At 46.7% G+C, this 22285-nt stretch overlaps 2 protein-coding genes across 19 annotated transcripts in view; one reads left to right on the top strand and one right to left on the bottom strand.

The window, feature by feature from the left end:
* LOC148128484 (vomeronasal type-2 receptor 26-like) overlaps nucleotides 1–22285 on the bottom strand; it is a 102833-nt gene that overhangs the window by 42274 nt on the left and 38274 nt on the right. The window lies entirely within an intron of this gene.
* Nucleotides 4358–22285, top strand: part of LOC148128483 (vomeronasal type-2 receptor 26-like) — a 67988-nt gene continuing 50060 nt past the window's right edge. For 2 of the 10 annotated variants that reach the window (XM_087949005.1, XM_087949003.1), the window contains exon 1: nucleotides 12952–13323. In XM_087949005.1, the coding sequence (XP_087805131.1) occupies nucleotides 13112–13323 (212 nt within the window). In that variant the 5' untranslated portion in view covers nucleotides 12952–13111. The other 8 variants (XM_087948985.1, XM_087948984.1, XM_087948986.1 and 5 more) reach the window with 8 other exon arrangements.

The raw sequence follows: 22285 nt of genomic DNA, 5'->3' as shown, positions 1-22285 counted from the left end.
ACCCAAGGAATTTATCCTTTTCTGATATAAGATCCTTTTCATGTGGCTTCAATCTGATGTCTACATCGAAGTCTAAAACTGGAGATATAGCATCACAGGTCTCAAAGGCCCAGATGGTCATAATTACAGTGAGAAGCAACTTCTCCTCTTGGGATCCTGAACTTTTTCTGGGCTCCATCTGCAGAGGAGAGGCTGGAATAAACCATGTTAGTAAAAATTACAGATATACCCCTGGGGTCACTGTTTTGTTGTGGTTGTGGTCCTTCCTCCCAGTCAGGGCAAGTCCAGAAAGTGATGCTGGGGAAGAGAATTCAGCACCCAGGGAATTGACTTCTGCTGTCCTTCAACATGGCCTCTTGTCTCCAGAGATTGCTGGGGAAGGTCACCCAGAGCTATGGAGTTTGGTGCCGCTTCTAAGTTAATGCCATTTAACTGTAGTGTTGCCTGTCTTCTAATGACAATCGGCACCCTTGAACTCTGCCCAAGGTTAAGAGTAGACCCTGTTTGGAATTCTGTTTTATGTCATAATCCCATATATTGATCTTAATTGCAGCCGGTTTTAAAATTGCTTGTACCTGAAATGAAATTTCATTTCCCATCTTTTCTAGCAATATTAATTTTGAGATTAAAGCTCATTAAGAAGCAGGAAAGTGACAACTTGTGGACTAGATCGTTGGGTAAATAGGGAGAAAATTATAGAATGGATGGAATTTTTTATTTTTATTTTCTTGTCATTCCTGTGTTATCTTACCATGTTCCTATAATACACCAAGATTCTTTATGTTTTGATTTTTCTTAGTTTTTTAAATAAAGAATGGACTGTAAGTTCTGCAGGTGCGATCTATCCATCCCTTTCTTTCTTTCTTTCTATCTATCTATCTATCTATCTATCTATCTATCTATCTATCTATCTATCTATCTATCTATCTATCTATCTATCTATCTATCTATCTATCTATCTATCTATCTATCTATCTATCTATCTATCTATCTATCTATCTATCTATCTATCTATCTATCTATCTATCTATCCATCCATCCATCCATCCATCCATCCATCCATCCATCTATCTATCTGTTATGTCACCAGGACAAAGCAGACTCAAAGACCGGAGTTGAATTCAGCTCTTTATTAGCGTCTCTCTACGTCTCCCCTTCAGGGCGTCTCCCTCCGGGAAGCCAGGGGAGCCTCTCCTTCCCAGTCCTCGCATTGCGACGGTTTCTCCCTCCTGCAGCCTCTTTCCTGGGAGAGGAGAGGAGAGGAGGGCTCCTCCTGGAGACCTTCCCACTCACCCTGCAGGGGATCACCTGGTTGCCTCCCGAGGGGATCCTCTGGTGGGAAGGGAGGGATCTCCTCTTCCCTCCCATCGAGGGCTGAAATGGCTCCTCCTCCAGGCTCTCTGGCCGCTTTCCCTCCGGCCTTTGGGGTCCCCGTTGAGATGGAGGGGCCTCTCCTCCCGGCTGACGTCCAGTTCCTGGCAGGGTTTGGCTCTGAGTAATTCCCACCCACTCCTGGACACCAATAGAGAAACTCCCATGGAAAGACAAGGGGGAGAGACCCGTCCACCTCCTTTGGGGGTCTCTCTGACCCTCCCCCCGATTTCTTCCCCTCTGCTGGGACTCGGGGGGACCCTGAGCGGGTTTCCCACCTGCCTCCGTCCAGACCGTTCCAGGCATCCTGGCTGGGCCTGTCGGTCAGCAGAGGAGCCGCTTTCTCTCTGGCCCCAAGTGGGCCCCCCTCCCGTCAGACTCGGGGAAGGAGGGAGGGGCAGGAAAGACGGGGCTCAGGGGGAAAAGTCTGCAGAGGGGAGAGAAGGGCGGCCTGGAGGGGCCTTTCCTGCCCCCCAGAAGCCCCTCCTGCTCCTGGGAAGCTCCCCCTCCCTCAGCTGGGGCCCCCGTCCCAGTTCCTGCCCCTCCACAAGGGGGGACTTTGCTCCTGGGAGCCCCCCCACTTGGCTCCTCTCTCTTGGGGGACAATGGCGGTCCAGGAGGAGAGACCAGGGTCCTTGTCCAGGCGCTGGGGGGGAGTCGCAGCGCTTTGGGTGGGGGGCAAAACCTCCGGTTGAACCCGGCAGGAGCGAATGGGGGGCCTGTCTGGTTTGGGGACTGAATCCCCTTGGAGGATGGATGGGGGGGCACTGGCCCAGACCCCCACCACACCCAGGGCATGATCTGGGGGTCCTTCCGGGCCCACAACTCCTGCCGGAGGAGCAGGGGGCAGCCGTGGTTGGGGGCTGTCCCCTTTCCTGGGCCACGTGGCTCCCTTCACGACCCCTCACGCCCTGCTCGCCTCCAGGACGGACTCCCGCAGCGCTCTCTCCATGGGGCGGCCCTTGGAGAGCATCCTGGGTCTTCGGCTGAGGCAGCTGCCAGGACAGCCGAGTCTGCTCAGACGGCAGGTGGGCCTCCACTCACAGTGCTTCATTTAGTGGCCGCTCAAAGTCACAATGGCCCTGAAAAAGGGACTTTCGGCTCTTCCTCACGCTTACAATTACTGCAGCACCCTCATGGTCACGTGATTGGGCAGCTGTCTCCTATTTATGATGGTTGTAGTGTCCTGGGCTCATGGGGGGGCGGCTTTGGGGACCTTCCGGCAAGCAAAGTCAGTGGGGAAGCCAGATTTGCTTAAGAACTGCTAGAAGAAAGGTCGTAAAATGGGGCAAAACTCACTTAAAGACCATCTATTATTTAGCCAAAGAAATCCTGGGCTCCGTTGTGGTCGTAAGTCGAGGACCCTCTAGAGGCTCATTCGGAGGCCTCCTTCCCAAACGGGGCAGCCACATTGAACACAAAGACCCCCAATGGCGCCCAAAGGCCCAGAGTGCGACTGGGACAGGAGGGGACGAAGGGAGGCAGGTGGGGCCTCCTGGGACTTTGCCCCCTTCCTCACTTGGGCTGGGTCCCCACTTGGATCCCCCAGAGAGAGAGAGAGAGAGAGACACATACACAGTGTGGCTGTTCGGAGGGGGGGCTGTGGAGGGTCCCTCTTGCCTGGGGGGGTGTTCCCCCCATGCCAACCTTCTCCTGGCCTGGGAGCCAAGGAATCCTCTCCCTCTGCGGCCCTTTTGCCAGCCCTGAGTCTTGAGCCGGGAGGAGGGAAGGGATCCGGGCCAAGCAGAGGGGAAGGGAGGCCTAGGACATGCTGGGGGGGGGGGCTGAGCAGCTCTGCTCCCCAGGAAGGAGCCTCCTTCTTCTGCCGGGCAAAGGCCTCCCCTCCACCACCCCAAACCCAGCTCCCGTCTCCAGGGACCCCCAGCGCCCCCACCTGAGCCTCGGGGGGCCCCTCCTGGTCCGGCCACAGATGGCAGGGGAGGCAGCCGACGTTTCCCAGGGTCCCTCCTGGCAGCCCCCCTCCCTGAAGTGGGGGGCCCCCAGACTGGCGCTTCCTCCTTCCTGGGGGCTGCTTGTCCAGAGCCCCCCCAGGCCCCTTTCCCAGTGGGACTTCCCCCCCCCCTCTGCTGCCCTGCGACCCCCCCTTTCCCCCCCCTGGGGCTGGCATGGCAGGGACCCCCCTTCAGCCCCCCCTCCAGACAGGGAGAAGCTTCCCTTGTGGTTGAGGGAGATCCTTTCCTCTCTCCAGCCGACCACAGTGATCTGGGATCTCTTTAGGGAGAAAAACCCTCCAGATTAAAGGGTATTTTTTGGGGGGGGCGGTGCAGCTGCCCCTCTTCCCCCCCAATTGCAGGCTGCCCTCTGGAGGGACCCCCTTCCTGGGGGGCCTCCTCCCCACCAGACCCATTTGCAACCTCCTGGGGTCCGGGTGTGGCTGGGGGAGGTCCGGGGTGCAAAGGGTGGGGGGAAATGAAGCCTTCGCCTCTCCCCCCCCCCCCCCCGGGAGCCTTCCCATCAGGCTGGCGAGGGAGAGAAGCAGAAGCGGGCAAGAGGCAGGCGCGCATGCCCACTTCCCTTCTGAAGCTCGCAGGCTGCCCGGACTGCGCCGCCTGCGGAAGGAGCCTCCTGGTGGTCGCCCCCTGTCATGGCAGCTCCCCTTGCGAGCCGGAGGCCGGAGAGACGTGATTTCGCCTCCTTGGCGCCACAGCTCAAGCGGCATTGAGACCTGACGGGTGCGGGGAGTGGATGATGGGTGGTTCATGTGTTAGGTAGTTTGTGTCATCTCCGCCAGCGACAGCGAGGGGCAGTGCAAGGGTTAAGGCCAGAGTGTTGTGTCCTAGAGCGGAAAGGAATGCCTGCTTCCGGCCTTCCTTAGAAAACGGATGGAATTGTCTCCCGTTCCAGCAGCTACGGGCAATGGTCGCTCGCGCATGCGCCTTCCTCCTCCAGCGGTTGCTCCAGGCTCTCTGCGCCCGATGCTGTGAGGCTTCCCGGGCTCTGCGCGGGGTCGCGCGATGGGAATCGGCTCTGCTCTGCCCCCCTGCGGGGAGGCGGGGCCAGGATTGGGCTCCTCCCCTTTCCCGCCTTGAACTGCTCGGGTGGGGACCCTGGAGCGATGGTGGGACTTTGGGCTCAGGCAGCGCCGGGGCTTTTTTGGGGGTCCTAGAGGCTGCTGGGGGAAACCAAAGGGCCTTTCGGGTTCCCCCTTGGGCAGAGCGAGAGGAGGGAGGGCGCCCCTCCCCGTGGGAAAGGAGCGGCGGATTTTCCCACGCCTGGCAAGATTCCACCCTGGGGGGAGGGGAGAAATCCTGGGGTGTATAGAATATATACTGTCTGTATGGACTCTATAGCAGTGGTTCCCAAAGTGGGCGGTACCGCCCCCTGGAGGGCGGTGGGATGCGTTAGGGGGCGCTAAGAGGCAAGGGGGCTGGCAGAGGGGCACTAAGAGGCGGCAGGGGGGGGTGTTTGAGGCGCCAGCTGGCCCTGCAGGTTCACCCATTGAGGCGCTGGCTCCGGAGCGGTGCTACAGTCAATGGGTGAGCCTGCAGGGCCGGCGCCATGAACGCCCCCCTGCCATCTCTTAGCATCCCCAAGGGGGCCAGCAGAAGGGTGCTAAGAGGCGGCAGGGTGCGGCGCATCCAACGCGGCCGTGGGGGCATGGAACGTGCCACCGCTTCCACATTGGAGGCGCCGGCTCCGAAGCGGTGCTAGTCAATGGGTGAAACTGCAGGGCTGGCCAGCACCTCGAATGCCACCCCGCCGCCTCTTAGCCCCCCTCTCCCTTGGGGACGCTAAGAGGCGGCAGGGGGGCGTTCGAGGCACCGGCCGGCCCTGCAGGTTCACCCATTGACTGTAGTAATGCTCCAGAACCGGTGCCTCAAATGCGGCAGCACGTTGGAAAAAGCCGCTGCCACCGCTTTCCCAAAGTGCCACCGCTGTCGCATTCTGTCTGTCTGTCCATCCGTCCGTCCATCCATCCATCCAAAAGGTCTGTCTGTTTGCCTGCCTGCCTGCCTACCTGCCTACCTCTCTGTCTGTCTGTCTCTCTCTCTCTCCATCCATCCATCCATGTTCGAAGCGCCGGCCCCGCAGGCACATCGGGAAAGTAGAGCAAAGCCAGTCTGAGAGGGAGGGAGGGAAGGAGGGAGGGAGAGAGAGAGAGAGAGACCTGATGCATCAGATGGAAATGAGGCCTAGTTTAGACTGAGGCCCTTTTCCACATTGAAACCTCTTTGCCTTCTATTAAAGGTTTGGTGGACGAAACAGGGTCAAGACTATCAGGAAACTCTCACATTTTGCTGAGGCTTTAAACAGGATCCTTTGGACCAGATCTCTGCCCTAAAAATTCCTTTTCCCCAATGTATTACAGTGCCAATTCTGAAGAAGGCAAAACCAAAATGTACTGGTAAATTACAAGGAGAACACACACACACACACACACACACACACACACACACACACACACACACACACACACTTCCTTCTAACCCTGCTGGAGATTGGACTAGAGTAGATATCTCCATTATCTTTCTCCTCCCTCCCTCCATCCTTCTTTATTTCTTTTTCTTTCTGTCCCTTCCTTCCATCCCCCCCCCTCTTTCTTTGTCCCTTTTTCTTTCTTTCCCTTTTCTCTTTATTTTCTTCCTCTCTTCCTTTCTTTCTTCTCTCTCTCTCTTTTCCTCTCTCAGGCTCATTCCTTTGGATCAGGGGTCACCAAACTTTTGGACCTCAGGGACCACGAAACTCATAATTTTAAATCCCGTGGGCCACTATATGAATTTTGACTGATGGTGGCTTTCTGGCGTTGGTGGAGAGAGAGAGAGAGAGATCTGATCCAACACAGGCAGGGGTGGGATTTACACCCCTGATCTAAAGCTGTCAAAACTCCAAAAACTGGTCAAGTAGCTCTGGGGAGGCCAGTCATAAATTAGAACACTTGCTAAACAACCGGTCTTTAAGTGAGGACCACTTGTATTTGGTTTGCCAGTCACCTGGCCATGCCCACCCAGTCACATGACCAGCAAGCCATGCCCACCCAGTCATGTGACCAGCAAACCACACCCTCAAATTAGGCCACACCCACAGAAATTTGAATTCCACCCCTGGGTGGGCGGCACTGAGGATGAGTTTGTAGCACCAAGGGGGCAGTGGACCGAAAAAGTTTGGGAACCACTGCTCTATAGGATGTGTCGAATGTCTATTGGCGGTTGGACTTCTCTCTCTCTCTCTCTCTCTCACACACACACACACACTTGTAACTGTATGACTGTCACCTTGTTGCTTGTATCCTTATGATCTTTACTGACTATTTCCTAGTATGATTTGATTGCTTTGTGTACCCTTTGACTATATCATTAAGTGTTGTATCTGATGCTTCTTGATGAAAGTATCTTTTCTTTTATGGACACTGAGAGCATTTGCACCAAGACAGATTCCTTGTGTGTCCAGTCACACTTGGCCAATGAAGCATTCATACACACACACACACAGACCACAAATTGAGCAGTCCAACTTTAATGCTAACCAACCTAGTTGGGCTGCCCAGCGGCCTCCCTCTTCTGCCTCTGCAGGGACCCCAAAGGTGGTTTGCCCAGCCATCGCCCCAATGGGAAGAGGGGGAAAGGAGTTGCCCAACCACAGCCAGGACCCCCAACCCTCCTGGGCATAAAGAGGGGACTTGTGGGGGGAGGAGAAACTTTCAGCCCTTGAATTGTAAGGAAGCAGAGATGGAAAAGGGGCTTCTTGGGGGCTCCATTTGCCCTTCTTTTCCCCAGGGGAGCAAACTTTGCTGGGAAGGGATCCAGGCAGCCCTGATCTTTAAGGAGGAGAGAAGTTCAAAGTTCTCAAATTGTTCAATGAAACTTTTGCCTGAAGCCAAGTTCTCCAGCAGGGAAAGTTTCCATCCAGGGGAGAAGAGAGAAGCTGCCACAGACTCCCTGTCTCTGCCCAGAGTCTCCCGGGAGGATTCGGCCACAGAGCAGAGCCGAAACTTTGATCATAATTCTCCCTCTCAGGAGGGATCCCTGGATAAGTCAGCTGGTTCTTGCACTCAGAGTTTGTTGGGCCTTTCTCTGCAGGGAAATGAAAGGGAAATAATCCCTATGTGGTTCATAATGACAGGGGCAGAGATTGAATTAAATCCGTCATCTGGAATGGAGAGGTTTGGGAGCTTCAGTCTTGAAATTGGCCCCAGAGGGAATACACGGCACCTGTGGATGAAGACAAAAAGAAGTGTGACATTTGTTGGCATCGTGGTTAAAGAGACAATCCCGGGAGACAGTTAATGTCTGAGCATGTCACAGGTGTGAAATGGAAGCAACATTTTCTTTATTTTGAAAACAGATGCTCAGTGACACCTTCACAAAGGGGTTGATGTAATAGTGTGGCCAGATTCCAAGAATAAAATGAACTTTAATGAAAAACTAGTTATCAGAACTTTGCATAGTTGAAAAAAATCACACCCAAAAACAAACACATGCACAGAGAGGGAGAAGTCAGAGACAACCAAGTGAAAAGAGATGGAGAAATCAAGGCAGCCTCTCACCCCATGTGGGGAAGGGAGGGAGGGAAGGGGAGCTCAGGAGCTTCGTGTTGCAGATGGAAAACAGACATGCAAAATCCTCTTTCAACCTCCTTCTTTGAGACCTGGGGATGCAGAAACCCATATCCCATGTTCCCCTGCCTCCCTTTCTTTTGTTTTAATATTTTTTTTATTTTTATATTTAAAAAAAAACATCTCTTGGTGAACAGCGTGGTTCCAGGTTTTTACATTTCAATACAAAATGACCATAGTTACATATTCATCTTTCGTGTTCAATTTCATATCGTATTATTACTTATTCCATTTTCCTTTAAATATTCTCAAATATTCTTATATTCATTACACTTATCCAATTCCAATTCATATCATAACTTATTTCATTTTTCTTTAAATATTCTCATATCTTGTTTTACAGTATTATCTAAGGTTCTTATTTCATTTCTATATTCAGTACATATATTTACTTTTATCTGTCACATTTGCAATTTCATCACATACTATTATTCCATTCATTGTTCAATAGGTTCCATCCTAATTCTAATAATCCAGATGTCCCCTTTAATTGTCAATTCGAGCTTGCCACCCTTTTGCCTTATACACTCCCCCAATTTATTCCCTTTAAATCATTATAAAGTTTTACCATAGTACAGTCATTTTTAATTATCACATTTTACATTAATAACAATCTAACTACTATATATCACATGTATGTATGTATGTATCAGGGTTGGTTTTGGTCAGGCTGGTTTCAACTCCGCATGATGCTAATAGAATCAGACTCGAAATCACCAACATCCTTTGCACTAGCAAACCACCCAAAATCAACTTATCCAAAGAAGAACAAACTGCACTACGTAACCTGAAAGAAGACACCAGCATAATCATCCTACCAGCAGACAAGGGCAACGCGACAGTGGTTATGAACACATCTGACTACCAAACCAAGTTAACCAACCTACTCCTAGACCCCACATACAAACCCCTAAAGACAGACCCCACCACCTACCTAGAAAAAACCACCAGATCCAAAATAAAAGCCTCCCCCATCAGTGAAGAAATCCAGCAAAGAATCATACCCAGAAAGAAATCATCCAGATGCCCTAAGCTTTATGGTCTCCCCAAGATACACAAAGAAGGAACTCCACTTAGACTAATAGTCAGCTCCATAGGCTCACCTCTACAAAACCTAGCCAAATTTCTCGCCAAACAACTACAGCCCTATGCAGAATCCATCAACTCACATGTAAGAAACTCATTCCAGTTCATCGAGATCATAAAGAAACAAAACTTACAACCCAGCGACCTACTAGTGAGCTTCGATGTCATATCCCTCTTCACCCAAGTGCCAATAAAAGAAGCCTTGACAGCCATCCAAAACAAATACAACCCCCCCCCCAGCACATCCTAGATCTGACCAACCACTGTCTATCCAATACATACTTCACCTACAACGGACAAAAATACAAACAAATAGAAGGAGCACCCATGGGATCACCCCTCTCACCTGTCATCGCAAACCTCTACATGGAACACTTTGAAACACAAGCTCTAGAAAAATATGATCACAAACCCAAACTCTGGCTCAGATACATAGATGACACCTTCATAATCTGGCCACACGGGAAAGAAAAACTGAACAACTTCCTCACACACCTCAACAGCCTACACCCCAAAATACAATTCACCATGGAAACAGAAGCTAACAATCAAATTCCCTTCCTAGATGTCTTGGTATACAAAAAACCCAATGGCTCCCTAGGACACACCATCTACCAGAAGAAAACACATACAAACTGCTATCTACATGCACTCTCACACCACCACCCAGCACAGATCAATTCCGTAGCTGAGACACTCATCTCCAGAACAAAATGCTTAGCTGATGAACAACACCTAAAAACCGAACTAAACACTCTCACCAACGTACTAACAGCCAATGGATTCCAAAGAAAGAAGATCACCCACCTAATCCAAAAAGAAACCCCAACCAAAATCCAAGACAGAGAACAAGAGAACGGCAAAGCCCTCCTCCCATATATAAAAGGCACTACAGACAAAATCAGCAAGATCCTCCAAAAACACAACATTAAAACAGCATTCTGCACAAACAGAAAAATATCCACCATCCTAAGAAACCCTAAAGACAAAATTGAGTTAGAAAACCAAGGAGTATACGAAATCCCTTGCACCGCCTGTCCCACCACATACATTGGACAAACTAACAGAAGAATAAGTGCACGCGTTGATGAACATAAGAACTCAATCAAAAAGAAGAACCGACCTCTTCCCTGGTCCAACACCTCAAAGCCACAGGACATGAGATTGACTTTAAAAATACCAGAACTATCGCCAAAACCGAACACTTCAACAACAGAATAATCAGAGAAGCCATAGAGATAGAAAAACGCCCACACAGCATGAATAAAAGAGATGACACCTCCAGCTTACCAGCCATTTGGAAACCCGCCCTCATGAACAGACGAGTGCCTAACATGATGAATGACACCAGACCCACACCCATGAGGGCCACACAAGAAGCCACCACCACACTTCCACGTAAAAAGCAGACTCACACCCACACAGAAGATGAGACACGACCACAGACCAGAAGCCGCACTGCAGCTGCATCACTACCCACTTCAAACCCCTCTGAGCCATACATGAAGCGAACTGACCCCCACCATGAAGATGCAGCACGACCACGAACTCGAAGCCAAACAGCAAGATCACAGCTCACCAGCTCAAATCCCCCAGTAACTAAGACCAACCTGAGCACAACCAAGCCCCCCACCTGAACAGAACACACCTCCAGCCAATCAGAACATGGCCAACCCCCCAACCAATCAGAACACAGCCAAACCCCCAACCAATGAGAACACACCCCCACCCAATCAGAACATAGCCAAGCCCCCACCCAATCAAGTCACACCCCACTAGCAGTTAAAAGGAAGAAGCAGCTGCAAGCTCACATCACTCTGAGAAGCACAGAGCTGAAGACAGAAGCCTGAAGATGATGAATGAGACTTCATCGAAACGTTGCCTAGATACTTCCAATCTTACGCGGGAGAAAACCCGAATAACCAAAGATCCACATATATATATATATATATATATATATATATATATATATATATATATATATATATATATATATATATATATATATATATATATATATTCGGCTTGGTTGGTATTTTCCCACGTCATTGTAGTTGTTCTTTTAAAGTTGTAGCAACGTTTCAGCAGAATCTCATCTGCCATCATCAGGCTTCTGTATTGTGTCCGTCTGTGGGTCAGACTTTTACAGTGGTTTCAGATTTAAATTTGGGGCAGCCTATTGCTGTGCCAGAATGTTTTTTTCTTCATCCTGATTGGTTGGGAGTCTTGGTCTGTGTTTATTGGTCTCGGAGTTTGCTGTGTTCTGCTTGATTGGTGTCTCTGATATCTTCTGTCTGTTTTTTGGCTCTTTTTGTATCTTGATTGGCTGGCAGCATTGTGTTACTTTATTGGAGGCCTTTAGTGCAGCTTGGCTTCGGGTAAATGGACGGCTATCATTAGTTAGGAAGCTGGGTTTCATCTGGGTGCCTGGTTGGGGTGTGTTTGAGCTGGAGGTATCAGGGGGGATCTGTTTGTGCCCAGGTGTTTGCCTGGCTTGTAGTGTGGAGATTTTTTTGTTTGTGAGTGCAGGCTTCCAAATGATTGACAGCCTGGTGGAATCATCTCTTCTATTCATGCTTTCTGGTCTTTTTTCAATCTCTATGGCTTCTCTGATGATTCTGTGGCTGGGATTTTCTATAGTGGCTAGGGTTTTGGTGCCATTGAAGTTGATTCTATGACCTGTGGCTTCCATGTGTTGGACTAGTGAGGAAGTGTGTTCCAGCTTTTTGACTGCATTTTTGTGTTCATCCAGGCGGGTACTTATTCTTCTATTGGTCTGTCCAATGTATGTGGCTGGGCATGATGCACAGGGGACTTCGTATATGCCTTGGTTTTCCAGGTGACCTATGGAAGCTCCCCAAGGGCAGTCACCGGCCACTTTGATCGGCTGATAGAAGCGGCCTCCCGGCGAGGGGAGTGTGCGTGGGTGCTTGCCCCAAGTCCGTTTCAACCGGCCGATAGATAGATAGATAGATAGATATGGATGGGTAGATAGACAGATAGATAGATAGATAGATAGATAGATAGATAGATAGATAGATAGATAGCACCTGCAGAACTTACAGTCCATTCTTTATTTAAAAAAACTAAGAAAAATCAAAATAAAAAGAATCTTGGTGTATTATAGGAACATGGTAAGATAACACAGGAATGACAAGAAAATAAAAATAAAAAATTCCACCCATTCTATTATTTTCTCCCTATTTACCCAACGATCTAGTCCACAAGTTGTCACTTTCCTGCTTCGTAATGAGCTTTAATCTCAAAATTAATATTGCTAGAAAAGATGGGAAATGAAATTTCATTTCAGGTACAAGCAATTTTAAAACCGGCTGCAATTAAGATCAATATATGGGATTATGACATAAAACAGAATTCCAAACAGGGTCTACTCTTAACCTTGGGCAGAGTTCAAGGGTGCCGATTGTCATTAGAAGACAGGCAACACTACAGTTAAATGGTATTAACTTAGAAGTGGCACCAAACTCCATTGCTCTGGGTGACCTTCCCCAGCAATCTTTGGAGACAAGAGGCCATGTTGAAGGACAGCAGAAGTCAATTCCCTGGGTGCTGAATTCTCTTCCCCAGAATCACTTTCTGGACTTGCCCTGACTGCGAGGAAGGACCACAACCACAACAAAACAGTGACCCCAGGGGTATATCTGTAATTTTTACTAACATGGTTTATTCCAGCCTCTCCTCTGCAGATGGAGCCCGGAAAAAGTTCAGGATCCCAAGAGGAGAAGTTGCTTCTCACTGTAATTATGACCATCTGGGCCTTTGAGACCTGTGATGCTATATCTCCAGTTTTAGACTTCGATGTAGACATCAGATTGAAGCCACATGAAAAGGATCTTATATCAGAAAAGGATAAATTCCTTGGTGAAGCTCTCTGGGACCAAATTTTGGGACAGGTGCAGGCTCTGCTCTTGATTGCACCTTTCTCTCCTTTGCAGATGAAACTGAGTGGTTCTCTGTTTAAATCAGGAAAGCCACTGGCACTTCTCAGAGTCTTTGCATTTTTCCAATGGTTCCTGTTGTTTGTGTTAGAAACAGGAAGTGGATTGATTAATGCCATGAATGATGGACCTTCTGCTTCTGCTGCTGCTGGTGTCCCCATCAATCTGTGGGAAGCTGAGAAGGAAATGCCCATTGAGTTTGGAGCACCAGGATGGGTACAATCCATGGAGCTTTTACAGGCCTGGAGACCATCTCATTGATGTGATCACAACTGAAATATATGTGTCGCCTATAATGTGTCCTTTCAACAGCCCTCCTATACCTTATTCTTCGTAAGTCATGCAGGGTGATGGAGTTGCACTCCCTCCATGTGCAATTCTAACACTCTCGTTTTCTTCGTATTTCACTTATTTTTGTACCTCAGGACCTGTCTAATTTCCTGAATGATTTTGATTTCCATGGCTTCCCTTTTTTGCCTTACTTTGTGGAAGAGAGTAAAATCCAAAGATGGAGTTTTTAAAAAACCTGAATGAAATCCAGATGATTTTCCTTTCTCAGTTCATTCCTGAATTCATCACTTGAATAATGACCTTTGTTTAAGTAGTGACTGTTAGGGTTTGGGGATTAACCCCTAGCAGAGTATTGCAGCAGTAGTCAAGCCAGGCAGCCAAACGAGAGTGGAAGGGCCCCAGAGTATACACACACTGAACACAAACATTGTTTGTAGTTTAAATAGTTTTTAATCCAGTTAGAGTTTAAGCATTGTCATTCAGTCCATTAGTCATTCACTATATTTCCATCCAGTAAGACTCACTATTACAGTCCAAGTTAAGAGTCCTTGCAATATCTTTATCAGCCGATAAAGATATCTTCTCCTCCTCCGGTGCCTCTCTCCAGAGAAACAAACGCTGGATATTCAGCAAGAAGTTCAAACAGTAGAACAGTAGAATTACGCAGTAAATCAGTAAACAATAGCAGACAGGAACATCTCAGTCACAGGCACAGTTACAGTCACAGTAAGACACAGTTAGTCGCAGCAAGACACAGTTAGTCGCAGTAAGACACAGTTAGTCACAGTAAGATTTCCAGCTTCTAATGCTTCCTTATATTGTAACTTCTAACCGCACCCTTAATCGGCTAATTGCCTGCAGCATTGTGCTTAAAGTGATAAGCACTTAAACCATGATATCTAAGTTTTATATATTTATTCACCCAAACCATATTTGGTATCAATGTTATACCTAACATACTCCCCTTTTGGGTGAAATAAATATATAATACCTTTACAATCTAACCCCATAATTTTCACAACTCTCCTGGTGCTTACTGGCACCTTGGGCTTTAGTAAAATTATCAGCTAAATTGTCCTCCGACATACAGTACTCTAGCTGAATCATCTTACTTCTTACAGATTGTCTCACGTTTAGGTATCTTAGATCTGTATGCTTGCTCCTTGTTTTTACTGCAATATTTGTGGCCATTTGAATTGCTGCCTGATTATCTTCATGTATAATTATAGGATAATCCACAGTTATACCTATATCAATTAACATTTGTTTATACATTATTAATTCTGTACATAACAGAGATAAACAGGAGAATTCTGCCTCCATAGTAGACAAACTTATATACTGTTGTCTTATTGACTTCCAGCCTATTAATGTCTTACCCAGCATTATGGCTGTTCCTGAAGTCGACTTTCTAGTGTCTCTTTCTGATGCAAAGCTAGCATCTGCATAAGCACTCAGAATTAAATCACCCTTTGGTTCTAAATACAATGAATAATTCATTGTCTTTTTAAGATATCTTAATATCCTCTTAGCTGCAATCCAGTGTCTTTCACATGGTGCAGAATTGAATCTAGCCAACTGATTCACGCAGTACGAAATATCTGGTCTAGACCAATTACTAATATAACTCAAACTACCAATTAAAGATTGATAAATCACCTTATCAAACTCCGGGCTTTGTTCATCAGTGTTGCTAAACTCCTGACTCATTGGAGTCTTAGCTGGCTTACAAAGCTCCATCTTGTAATCTTTTAGCAATTTGCTTATCTTATCTTCCTGAGATATCTTAAAACCTTTCCGTGTTTTCTTTATATTCAAACCGAGATACTTCTTTATCTCCCCTAATTGCTTGATCTTTATTCTCTTTCCTAATGATGCTATTATTTTATTTGCTTCATCATTAGTTTCAGTTATCAATGCAATGTCATCTGTGAATAGTAATAATAATGATACTTTCCCATTTGTCTCCCTCTTAAACAGACATGGATCGGCTAAACCAGCTTTAAATCCTATATTGTTTAGTTCCTTTACAATATACTGGTTCCATTCATAGCCTGATTGTTTAAGACCATAGAGGCTTTTCTTTAACAACCAACAATGATTATTATCCTTATTTTCACTTTTAATACCAACAGGTTTTTTCATATAAATAGTATGTTTTAATGGGGCGTGCAAGTAAGCAGTTTCCACATCTAGATGGTTAACTATATAGTTTTTGCTAGCTGCCCACACTAAAGCTGCCCTCAAGGTTGCTGCCTTAAGACTAGTTGCAAACACCTCATCGTAGTCATTAGCATTCTGCCTAAAACCTTGGGCTACTAACCTTGCCTTATGGATTAAATTACCATCTTTATCTGTTTTTACCTTAAATATCCATTTGCAGCCAATGGATTTCTTTCCTACAGGTAATTTGGCATTTTCATACACTTTCATATCTCTTAATGAATTCAGTTCCTTATTCATTGCTGCATACCAACTTTCTTTTTCCTTAGTAGGATACTTTTTAATTTCTTCAACAGAATTAGGAACTTGATTAATCTGGCACACTGTGTTAGCCTGGTACCTATCAGGCGGTCTAGATACACGTGTAGTTCTTCTGGGAATTACAGGGCTTACAGGAGGACTTTGTTGAACTACTACCTGTTCATCTTCCTCATCCTGTTCAGCTATTGAATCTGTTTAATTTAATTGAATCTGTTTAATCTAGGATCCCAGCTACTCACATCTGGTGGGTTTGCTATAATGTCCCACAAACCTTCTCTGCGTAGAAGTAAACTACATTTCATTGACCATGAAACATAGTTTGTTCCATCCAGCCTGGATATCATGGACAGTTGTGACAAATTTACTTGTGCCATTACTCTTCAGATATTTTGACTATTTTAAACTAATTAAAACAGTTTGTTTTTACAGTAATGTGCAACTCACACCAACTCTCTCTGCTATATCCTGGTTAGTTAGACTATGCTGCTGGGCCCATAACCAATGTTAGTTTTTGGGGATTAACCCCTAGCAGAGTATTGCAGCAGTAGTCAAGCCAGGCAGCCAAACGAGAGTGGAAGGGCCCCAGAGTATACACACACTGAACACAAACATTGTTTGTAGTTTAAATAGTTTTTAATCCAGTTAGAGTTTAAGCATTGTCATTCAGTCCATTAGTCATTCACTATATTTCCATCCAGTAAGACTCACTATTACAGTCCAAGTTAAGAGTCCTTGCAATATCTTTATCAGCCGATAAAGATATCTTCTCCTCCTCCGGTGCCTCTCTCCAGAGAAACAAACGCTGGATATTCAGCAAGAAGTTCAAACAGTAGAACAGTAGAATTACGCAGTAAATCAGTAAACAATAGCAGACAGGAACATCTCAGTCACAGGCACAGTTACAGTCACAGTAAGACACAGTTAGTCGCAGCAAGACACAGTTAGTCGCAGTAAGACACAGTTAGTCACAGTAAGATTTCCAGCTTCTAATGCTTCCTTATATTGTAACTTCTAACCGCACCCTTAATCGGCTAATTGCCTGCAGCATTGTGCTTAAAGTGATAAGCACTTAAACCATGATATCTAAGTTTTATATATTTATTCACCCAAACCATATTTGGTATCAATGTTATACCTAACAGTGACTGAAACAAATGTTGTTGCCTCTCTCATTTGCATAATTGATCATTCGATTTGGATCAATGTTGGCCTAAGACTTAGTAGGTTTGTGAAGGATTATATATTTTAAAAACATTTGTTGCTATTGAATATAATAACATGAATATTGTTTTTCAATAGGAAGAGTTCTGCTCTAACAAATACCCTAAGTTCAATTTTTGGTATTCAAATGGTCAGCAAGAATTCCCATCTCCTGCACAATCTCACACTTGGTTACAACATCCATGACAACTATGGAAGCACGTTCCGCACTTCAGATGCCTTGCTGGACATGCTCTCCACTGGAGAAGCCAATGTCCCCAACTATGGCTGTGGGAGGAAGGAGAACATCCTGGCTCTGATTGATGCAGCAGGAAGGGACATCTCCATCCAGATGTCAATGTTTGTAGGCACCTACAAAGTCCCACAGGTTTGTGTGTTTTTCTCTATCTGGTAAGGTGAGTGGGGTGGTGGGGATGAACAACAGATCCAATATCTTCATAGAATTCAAGAGCAGCTTTTCAGAATATTAGGGAACATATCAACGATGTTTATAGACTAAAGGCCTGAAGAGCCATAAGGTCCCTAGAGGGTATTCTATTGAATATTCTACTATTGAAAAACTATCCAGGTTTTGAGGTCCTCCATTAGCATGTTCATTTTCACATATCAATAATATCTGCCTTATCCAATTGGAATCAAGTTGGCAATAGTCCTGTCTATGTATCAAAATATTCAGACCAAGAAGAGTATCTTTGGGATGGATAAAAGGAGTTCAGCTCCTGCCCTCATAGATAATTGTTACTTTACACAATTTCTGCTTTGTATAAATTCAGGGTATATAATTATTGGGTTAAAATTAAAGTGATGAAACAGACATATAGTCCCAAAACAGACAAAATTTCAATTAAACACTTATTGGATTGTACAACTGTCAATTTCTGTTAGCAGTTGTGGTCTCTTAGTCTCTTGTACATCTAGAGAAAAGCTGAAAAATTGCTTCACAAAGAATTTGGGATATAGAAGCTGAGAAAGAGGTTTTGGTACTCAAAAATAGCATATAATACAGCCCTATATCTTAGATAGAGGCATTTTATCTAACATCTGCTAATTTGAATCTAATTGTTGGAATTGTATGGGTGACACAGAATATTTACATTGCATTTTTATTGTTTTTTTTTTTTTTGTTTAATATGATTTTGCGTTCCATTTTTATAGACAATCTTGTTAATATTCTGTCTTAAATATTTTAAACCATGACTAAGTAACAAACTATTCTTATATATTCATCAAAACAAAATTGGGTTTGTCAATAACTAATATTTTGGAGTTGATCTGGACCACATTATAACACAGCATTCTTCATTACTTTTTCAGATCACTGCTCTAATTCCTTCAGAGGCTCTGAGTGATAAAAGGAGATTCCCTTTTTTCCACCAGATGCTCCCCAAAGAAGGATTCCAATACCCAGCAATTGTCCAGCTGCTCCTCCATTTCAGATGGACACTGATTGGTCTCTTTGCTTCAGACACAGAGAATGGAGAGAATTTCATGAGGACTTTCCCTCCGATGCTTGTCAGGAGTGGAATTTGTGTGGTTATATCAGAACGATTCACAACAACTGGACAAACAGCACCCCTCAGGGAGGCCCTCTCTAAGTGGAGACAAATCAATGTCTTTGTTCACTTTGTGGAATTTATTCCCATCTGGAACAGAATTTTTCGTTTCCATGAAGCACTTATGTATTTGCCAGGACCCATTGAAGGGAAAGTCTGGATCCTCACAAACTTTGCAGTGTATACAATAAAGAAGCACATATTTCTCAAATATATCCATAGTATTTCAAATTTTGGTTATCTGTCAAAAAAAAGGCCAAGAGATGCTGCCTTTGAACCCCATTTCTTTGTGGAAGATCCGTTTCAAGATCATTATTTTCGCTGCTCCCTTCCCAAGCACGTCTTTTCTGTCAAAGGCCGCAGAAGATGCACCCAGAAAGCCCCACTGGAGACCCAGGGGAAAAGGAACAGGAAACGGTTTATAACTGAATATCAATGGTACAGTTTCATTCAGACTCTGTCACAGGCCATGAATGCCGCTTATTCCTCCAGATCGAAGAGGGGAAGGAAGGGGGGAGAAAAGAGATTGGGGGCTCCGAGGCTGCAGCCGTGGCAGGTATGGAGGGGTCCCGATAGGGATCCATTAATCTGAGATACTTTCGAGAAGGAAAGCAGAGGAGAAGGAGGGGAACATCTCAACCTTCTTGTGCTGCAAAAGGTCAAGAGATTTGCACCATCTAATTGCTCCTGTCTGACGCTCCGGAATAACAGGGAGCAGATCTAAAGTTTCTGTCTAGCCTCCGTTGGAATTAATCTCCTTCTGGGTTCAGTTCCAAGTGGGGAAGAAAGACGCTGGAAACATGGTGACTGCTCGGAAGATGGTTTAATGGTGGACAGGAGCACATGCCTTGGTTGAGGAAAGAAGGGCTGAGATGCTGAGAGTGCAACTGTTTTATGCCCTCTGTTGGGATTTGAATTTGAGCTTGTATTCTGATCGGTTGTCAGGCTCCCATGGGGCCATGCAGGGGCAACTCTGTAGGCTGTCCTGAGTCCCAGGCTTGGTTGAGCCTTTGCTGGATGATGGTGATGGCTTTGGGCAATTCCTATATAGCTTTACCTGGAGTAGATCTTTGTTATGTAAAATAAACTGGCCTAGGCCAGACTAATGATCCATTAGCAAGTGGGGGGGGGCTGAGTTTCAGGCTCTCTGAGTTTCTACTTTTCTTTTTAGAGAAATAGATTCTCCCTTTTTAGTATATCCTAAAATATTTCATTTTCCTAGGGGAGGGGAGGGTTTTAACTACTCCCAACACCTCTTTCAGTCATTGGAAGAGTCTTGAATCCTCCCTTGTCCAACGGAGAGATTTTGTAAGTTGGAGAAGCTGCTCTCATAATCTCCTCCTTGTCTTCTCTCAAGACTCAGTTTCAGGTTGCAGTCAAGTACGATTTTGAGATTGTTTTCTTAAACATGTATTTATTTACACATAACTCAAGATGGCAAATGTCTCCAACACAGCTTCCTCCTTCATCCAGTGCACTTTTAGTACAGTCAGAGACCAGCATTACAATAAATAATAATAACAATGGAGAAAAATAAAAATAAATGACAGTCAATGGGCAGTTAAAGTCTGCCTAATGCTGAGTCATGTGCGAATATGTGGCAACATAAATGTCCTAAATAAATAAATACATCATTTTGCATTACAGCAGAACAGAATTTGGCCCCATTCAGAGAAACTCCTTCCTACTGATCTGATAACTGCACTTGCACGTAAAAGAGTTCCGTATTTCCCAGATATTTTATTAGGAGAGGCGTCACAAAGTGAATCCCTGAGTCCTGTTAGGAGATGCCGCATAGCAGGCTGTGAACTCACTGGTGGGATTCAAATTTTTTTACTACTGGTTCTGTGGGCATGGCTAGAATTTGTGGGTGTGGCTTGGTGGTCACATGACCAGATGGGTGGGGCTTTGTGGCCTCGTGACTCAGTGGGCTTGGCCAGGGGGCCATGTGACTGGCAAACCAAATACAAGTGGTCCTCGCTTAATGGCTGGTTGCTTAGCAAGTGTTCTAATTTATGACTGATCTCCCCAGTGCTCCTTGACCTGGTTTTGGAGTTTTGACAACCATAAACACAAACACACAAACACACATGCACACACACACACACTCAAACACAAACACACAGAGCTTTCTAACCCTGCTATTCTTTGATTCTGTAAGGATCTCCTGCTGGAGCAGGGGGTTGGACTAGATCAGTGGTCCCCAACCTTTTTTGTACCAGGGACCGGTTTCAAGCAGAAACATTTTTTCAAGGACCGGGCGGGGGGGAGGAGAGAATCCGAGTTTGGTAGTTTGCTTGCAGACGTTTCATTACCTGACTAGGTAACATCTGATGTTGTTACCTAGTCGGGTAATAAAACGTCTGCCAGCAAACCACCAAGTTCAGGGAGCGCCTCGGCCCTGCCTCCCTCAGCCCCATCCCTCAGGTGTCTCCCTCCCTCCCTCCCTCAGGTGTCTTCCTCGTTCCTCTCTCAGTCACTCTATCGCTCCTCCAGCAGCCCAAGAAGCCGGGGGTGGCTTTTCCTGTCACCACAGCTTCCCGAGCGCCCGTTTCACCCCACCCGCCCGCCCGCCCGCTCGCGGTTCAATCCACAGTGCTCCGTTCTACCTGCCTGCCTGCCTGCCTTCTTCGTTTCGGAGCAGCTTCGGCTGATAAAAAGAGGCGAATAGTTATTATTCTCAGCGAAGCTGCTCCCAAACAACCAGACAGGCAGGCAGGCAGAACGGAGCACTGTGGATTGAACCGCGGCGGGCGGGCGGGTGGGGTGGGGGTGAAACGGGCGCTTCGGGAAGCTGCGGCGACAGGAAAAGCCCCCGGCTTCTTTGAAGCAGTTTCTTCCTGGGCTGGTGGAGGAGCGAGAAGCGACTGAGAGAGCTGAGCCAGAGGGCAGGACAGGCTTCGGTTGCTTCCTCCCTCCCTTCTTTCATTTGTGTCCTTGATCCCCGATCCCAGCAGCATTCACCGAAGGCGAAGAAAGCCGCCATTTTTTTTAATTTTTTTTTCTTTGCGGCCCGGTAAAGAGTGCTCCACGGCCCGGTACCGGTCCGCGGCCCGGTGGTTGGGGACCCCTGCACTAGATGACCTCCAAGATTCGTTGCATGTAAGCCCTAGATTGTTGTGTTGCTTCAAAGAGTCTTCTGAAGCCAGGGTTTGTGTCCTAACTTCCTCTCCTTTTTCTCTCTCTCCCTCCCTCCCTCCTTCCATGTATTTATCTATCCATCCATATATCTCATTCACTTTCTCCATTCTCCCTCTCTTTCTTTCTCTCTTTCTCTCCCTCTTTCTTTCTTGCTCTTTCTTTCTTTCTTTCTTCTCTTGCCCCCCCCCCTCTCTCTCTGCCTCTCTCTCTCTCACACACACACACACAGACACAGAGAGTAGGGAAGAGAGAGGGGAAGATAGGGACCTGGCCTCTTCGCTATCCCCCACCGTCCCCCTTACCTTCTCAGGCCAGGTGAGGGAGGAGAGGGTGAGGGGCAGGGCCAGCTGCTTCAGGCAAGGTGAAGAGGCGTCGACCAAGCACGGGAGTGTAGAAGCCTGGGAATGGCGGCTCCCGGCTCAGCTGGCCTGAGGGTCTCCTGCAGGCTTATCGCGACAAGGGGGGCTAGAAGCCCCAGGACATCCGCCCACTCCCCTGCTGGCTGGCTGGGCCAGGCTGGGCTGGAAGAGGCGCATCCGCTGGGAGAAGTAAGAAAATGTAATCTGGGAGGGCGGGCAGGCAGGCAGATGTCCCAGGGCTGCTCA

The sequence above is a fragment of the Notechis scutatus genome, unplaced genomic scaffold, assembly GCF_049901735.1.
Source record: "Notechis scutatus isolate UNSWTSFEM ecotype Mainland unplaced genomic scaffold, rNotScu1.2 NSCUSCF50, whole genome shotgun sequence".
Lineage (NCBI taxonomy): Eukaryota > Metazoa > Chordata > Lepidosauria > Squamata > Elapidae > Notechis > Notechis scutatus.
Note: the sequence above shows the minus strand (reverse complement) of the source record. Positions and strands in the feature narration are given on the sequence as shown.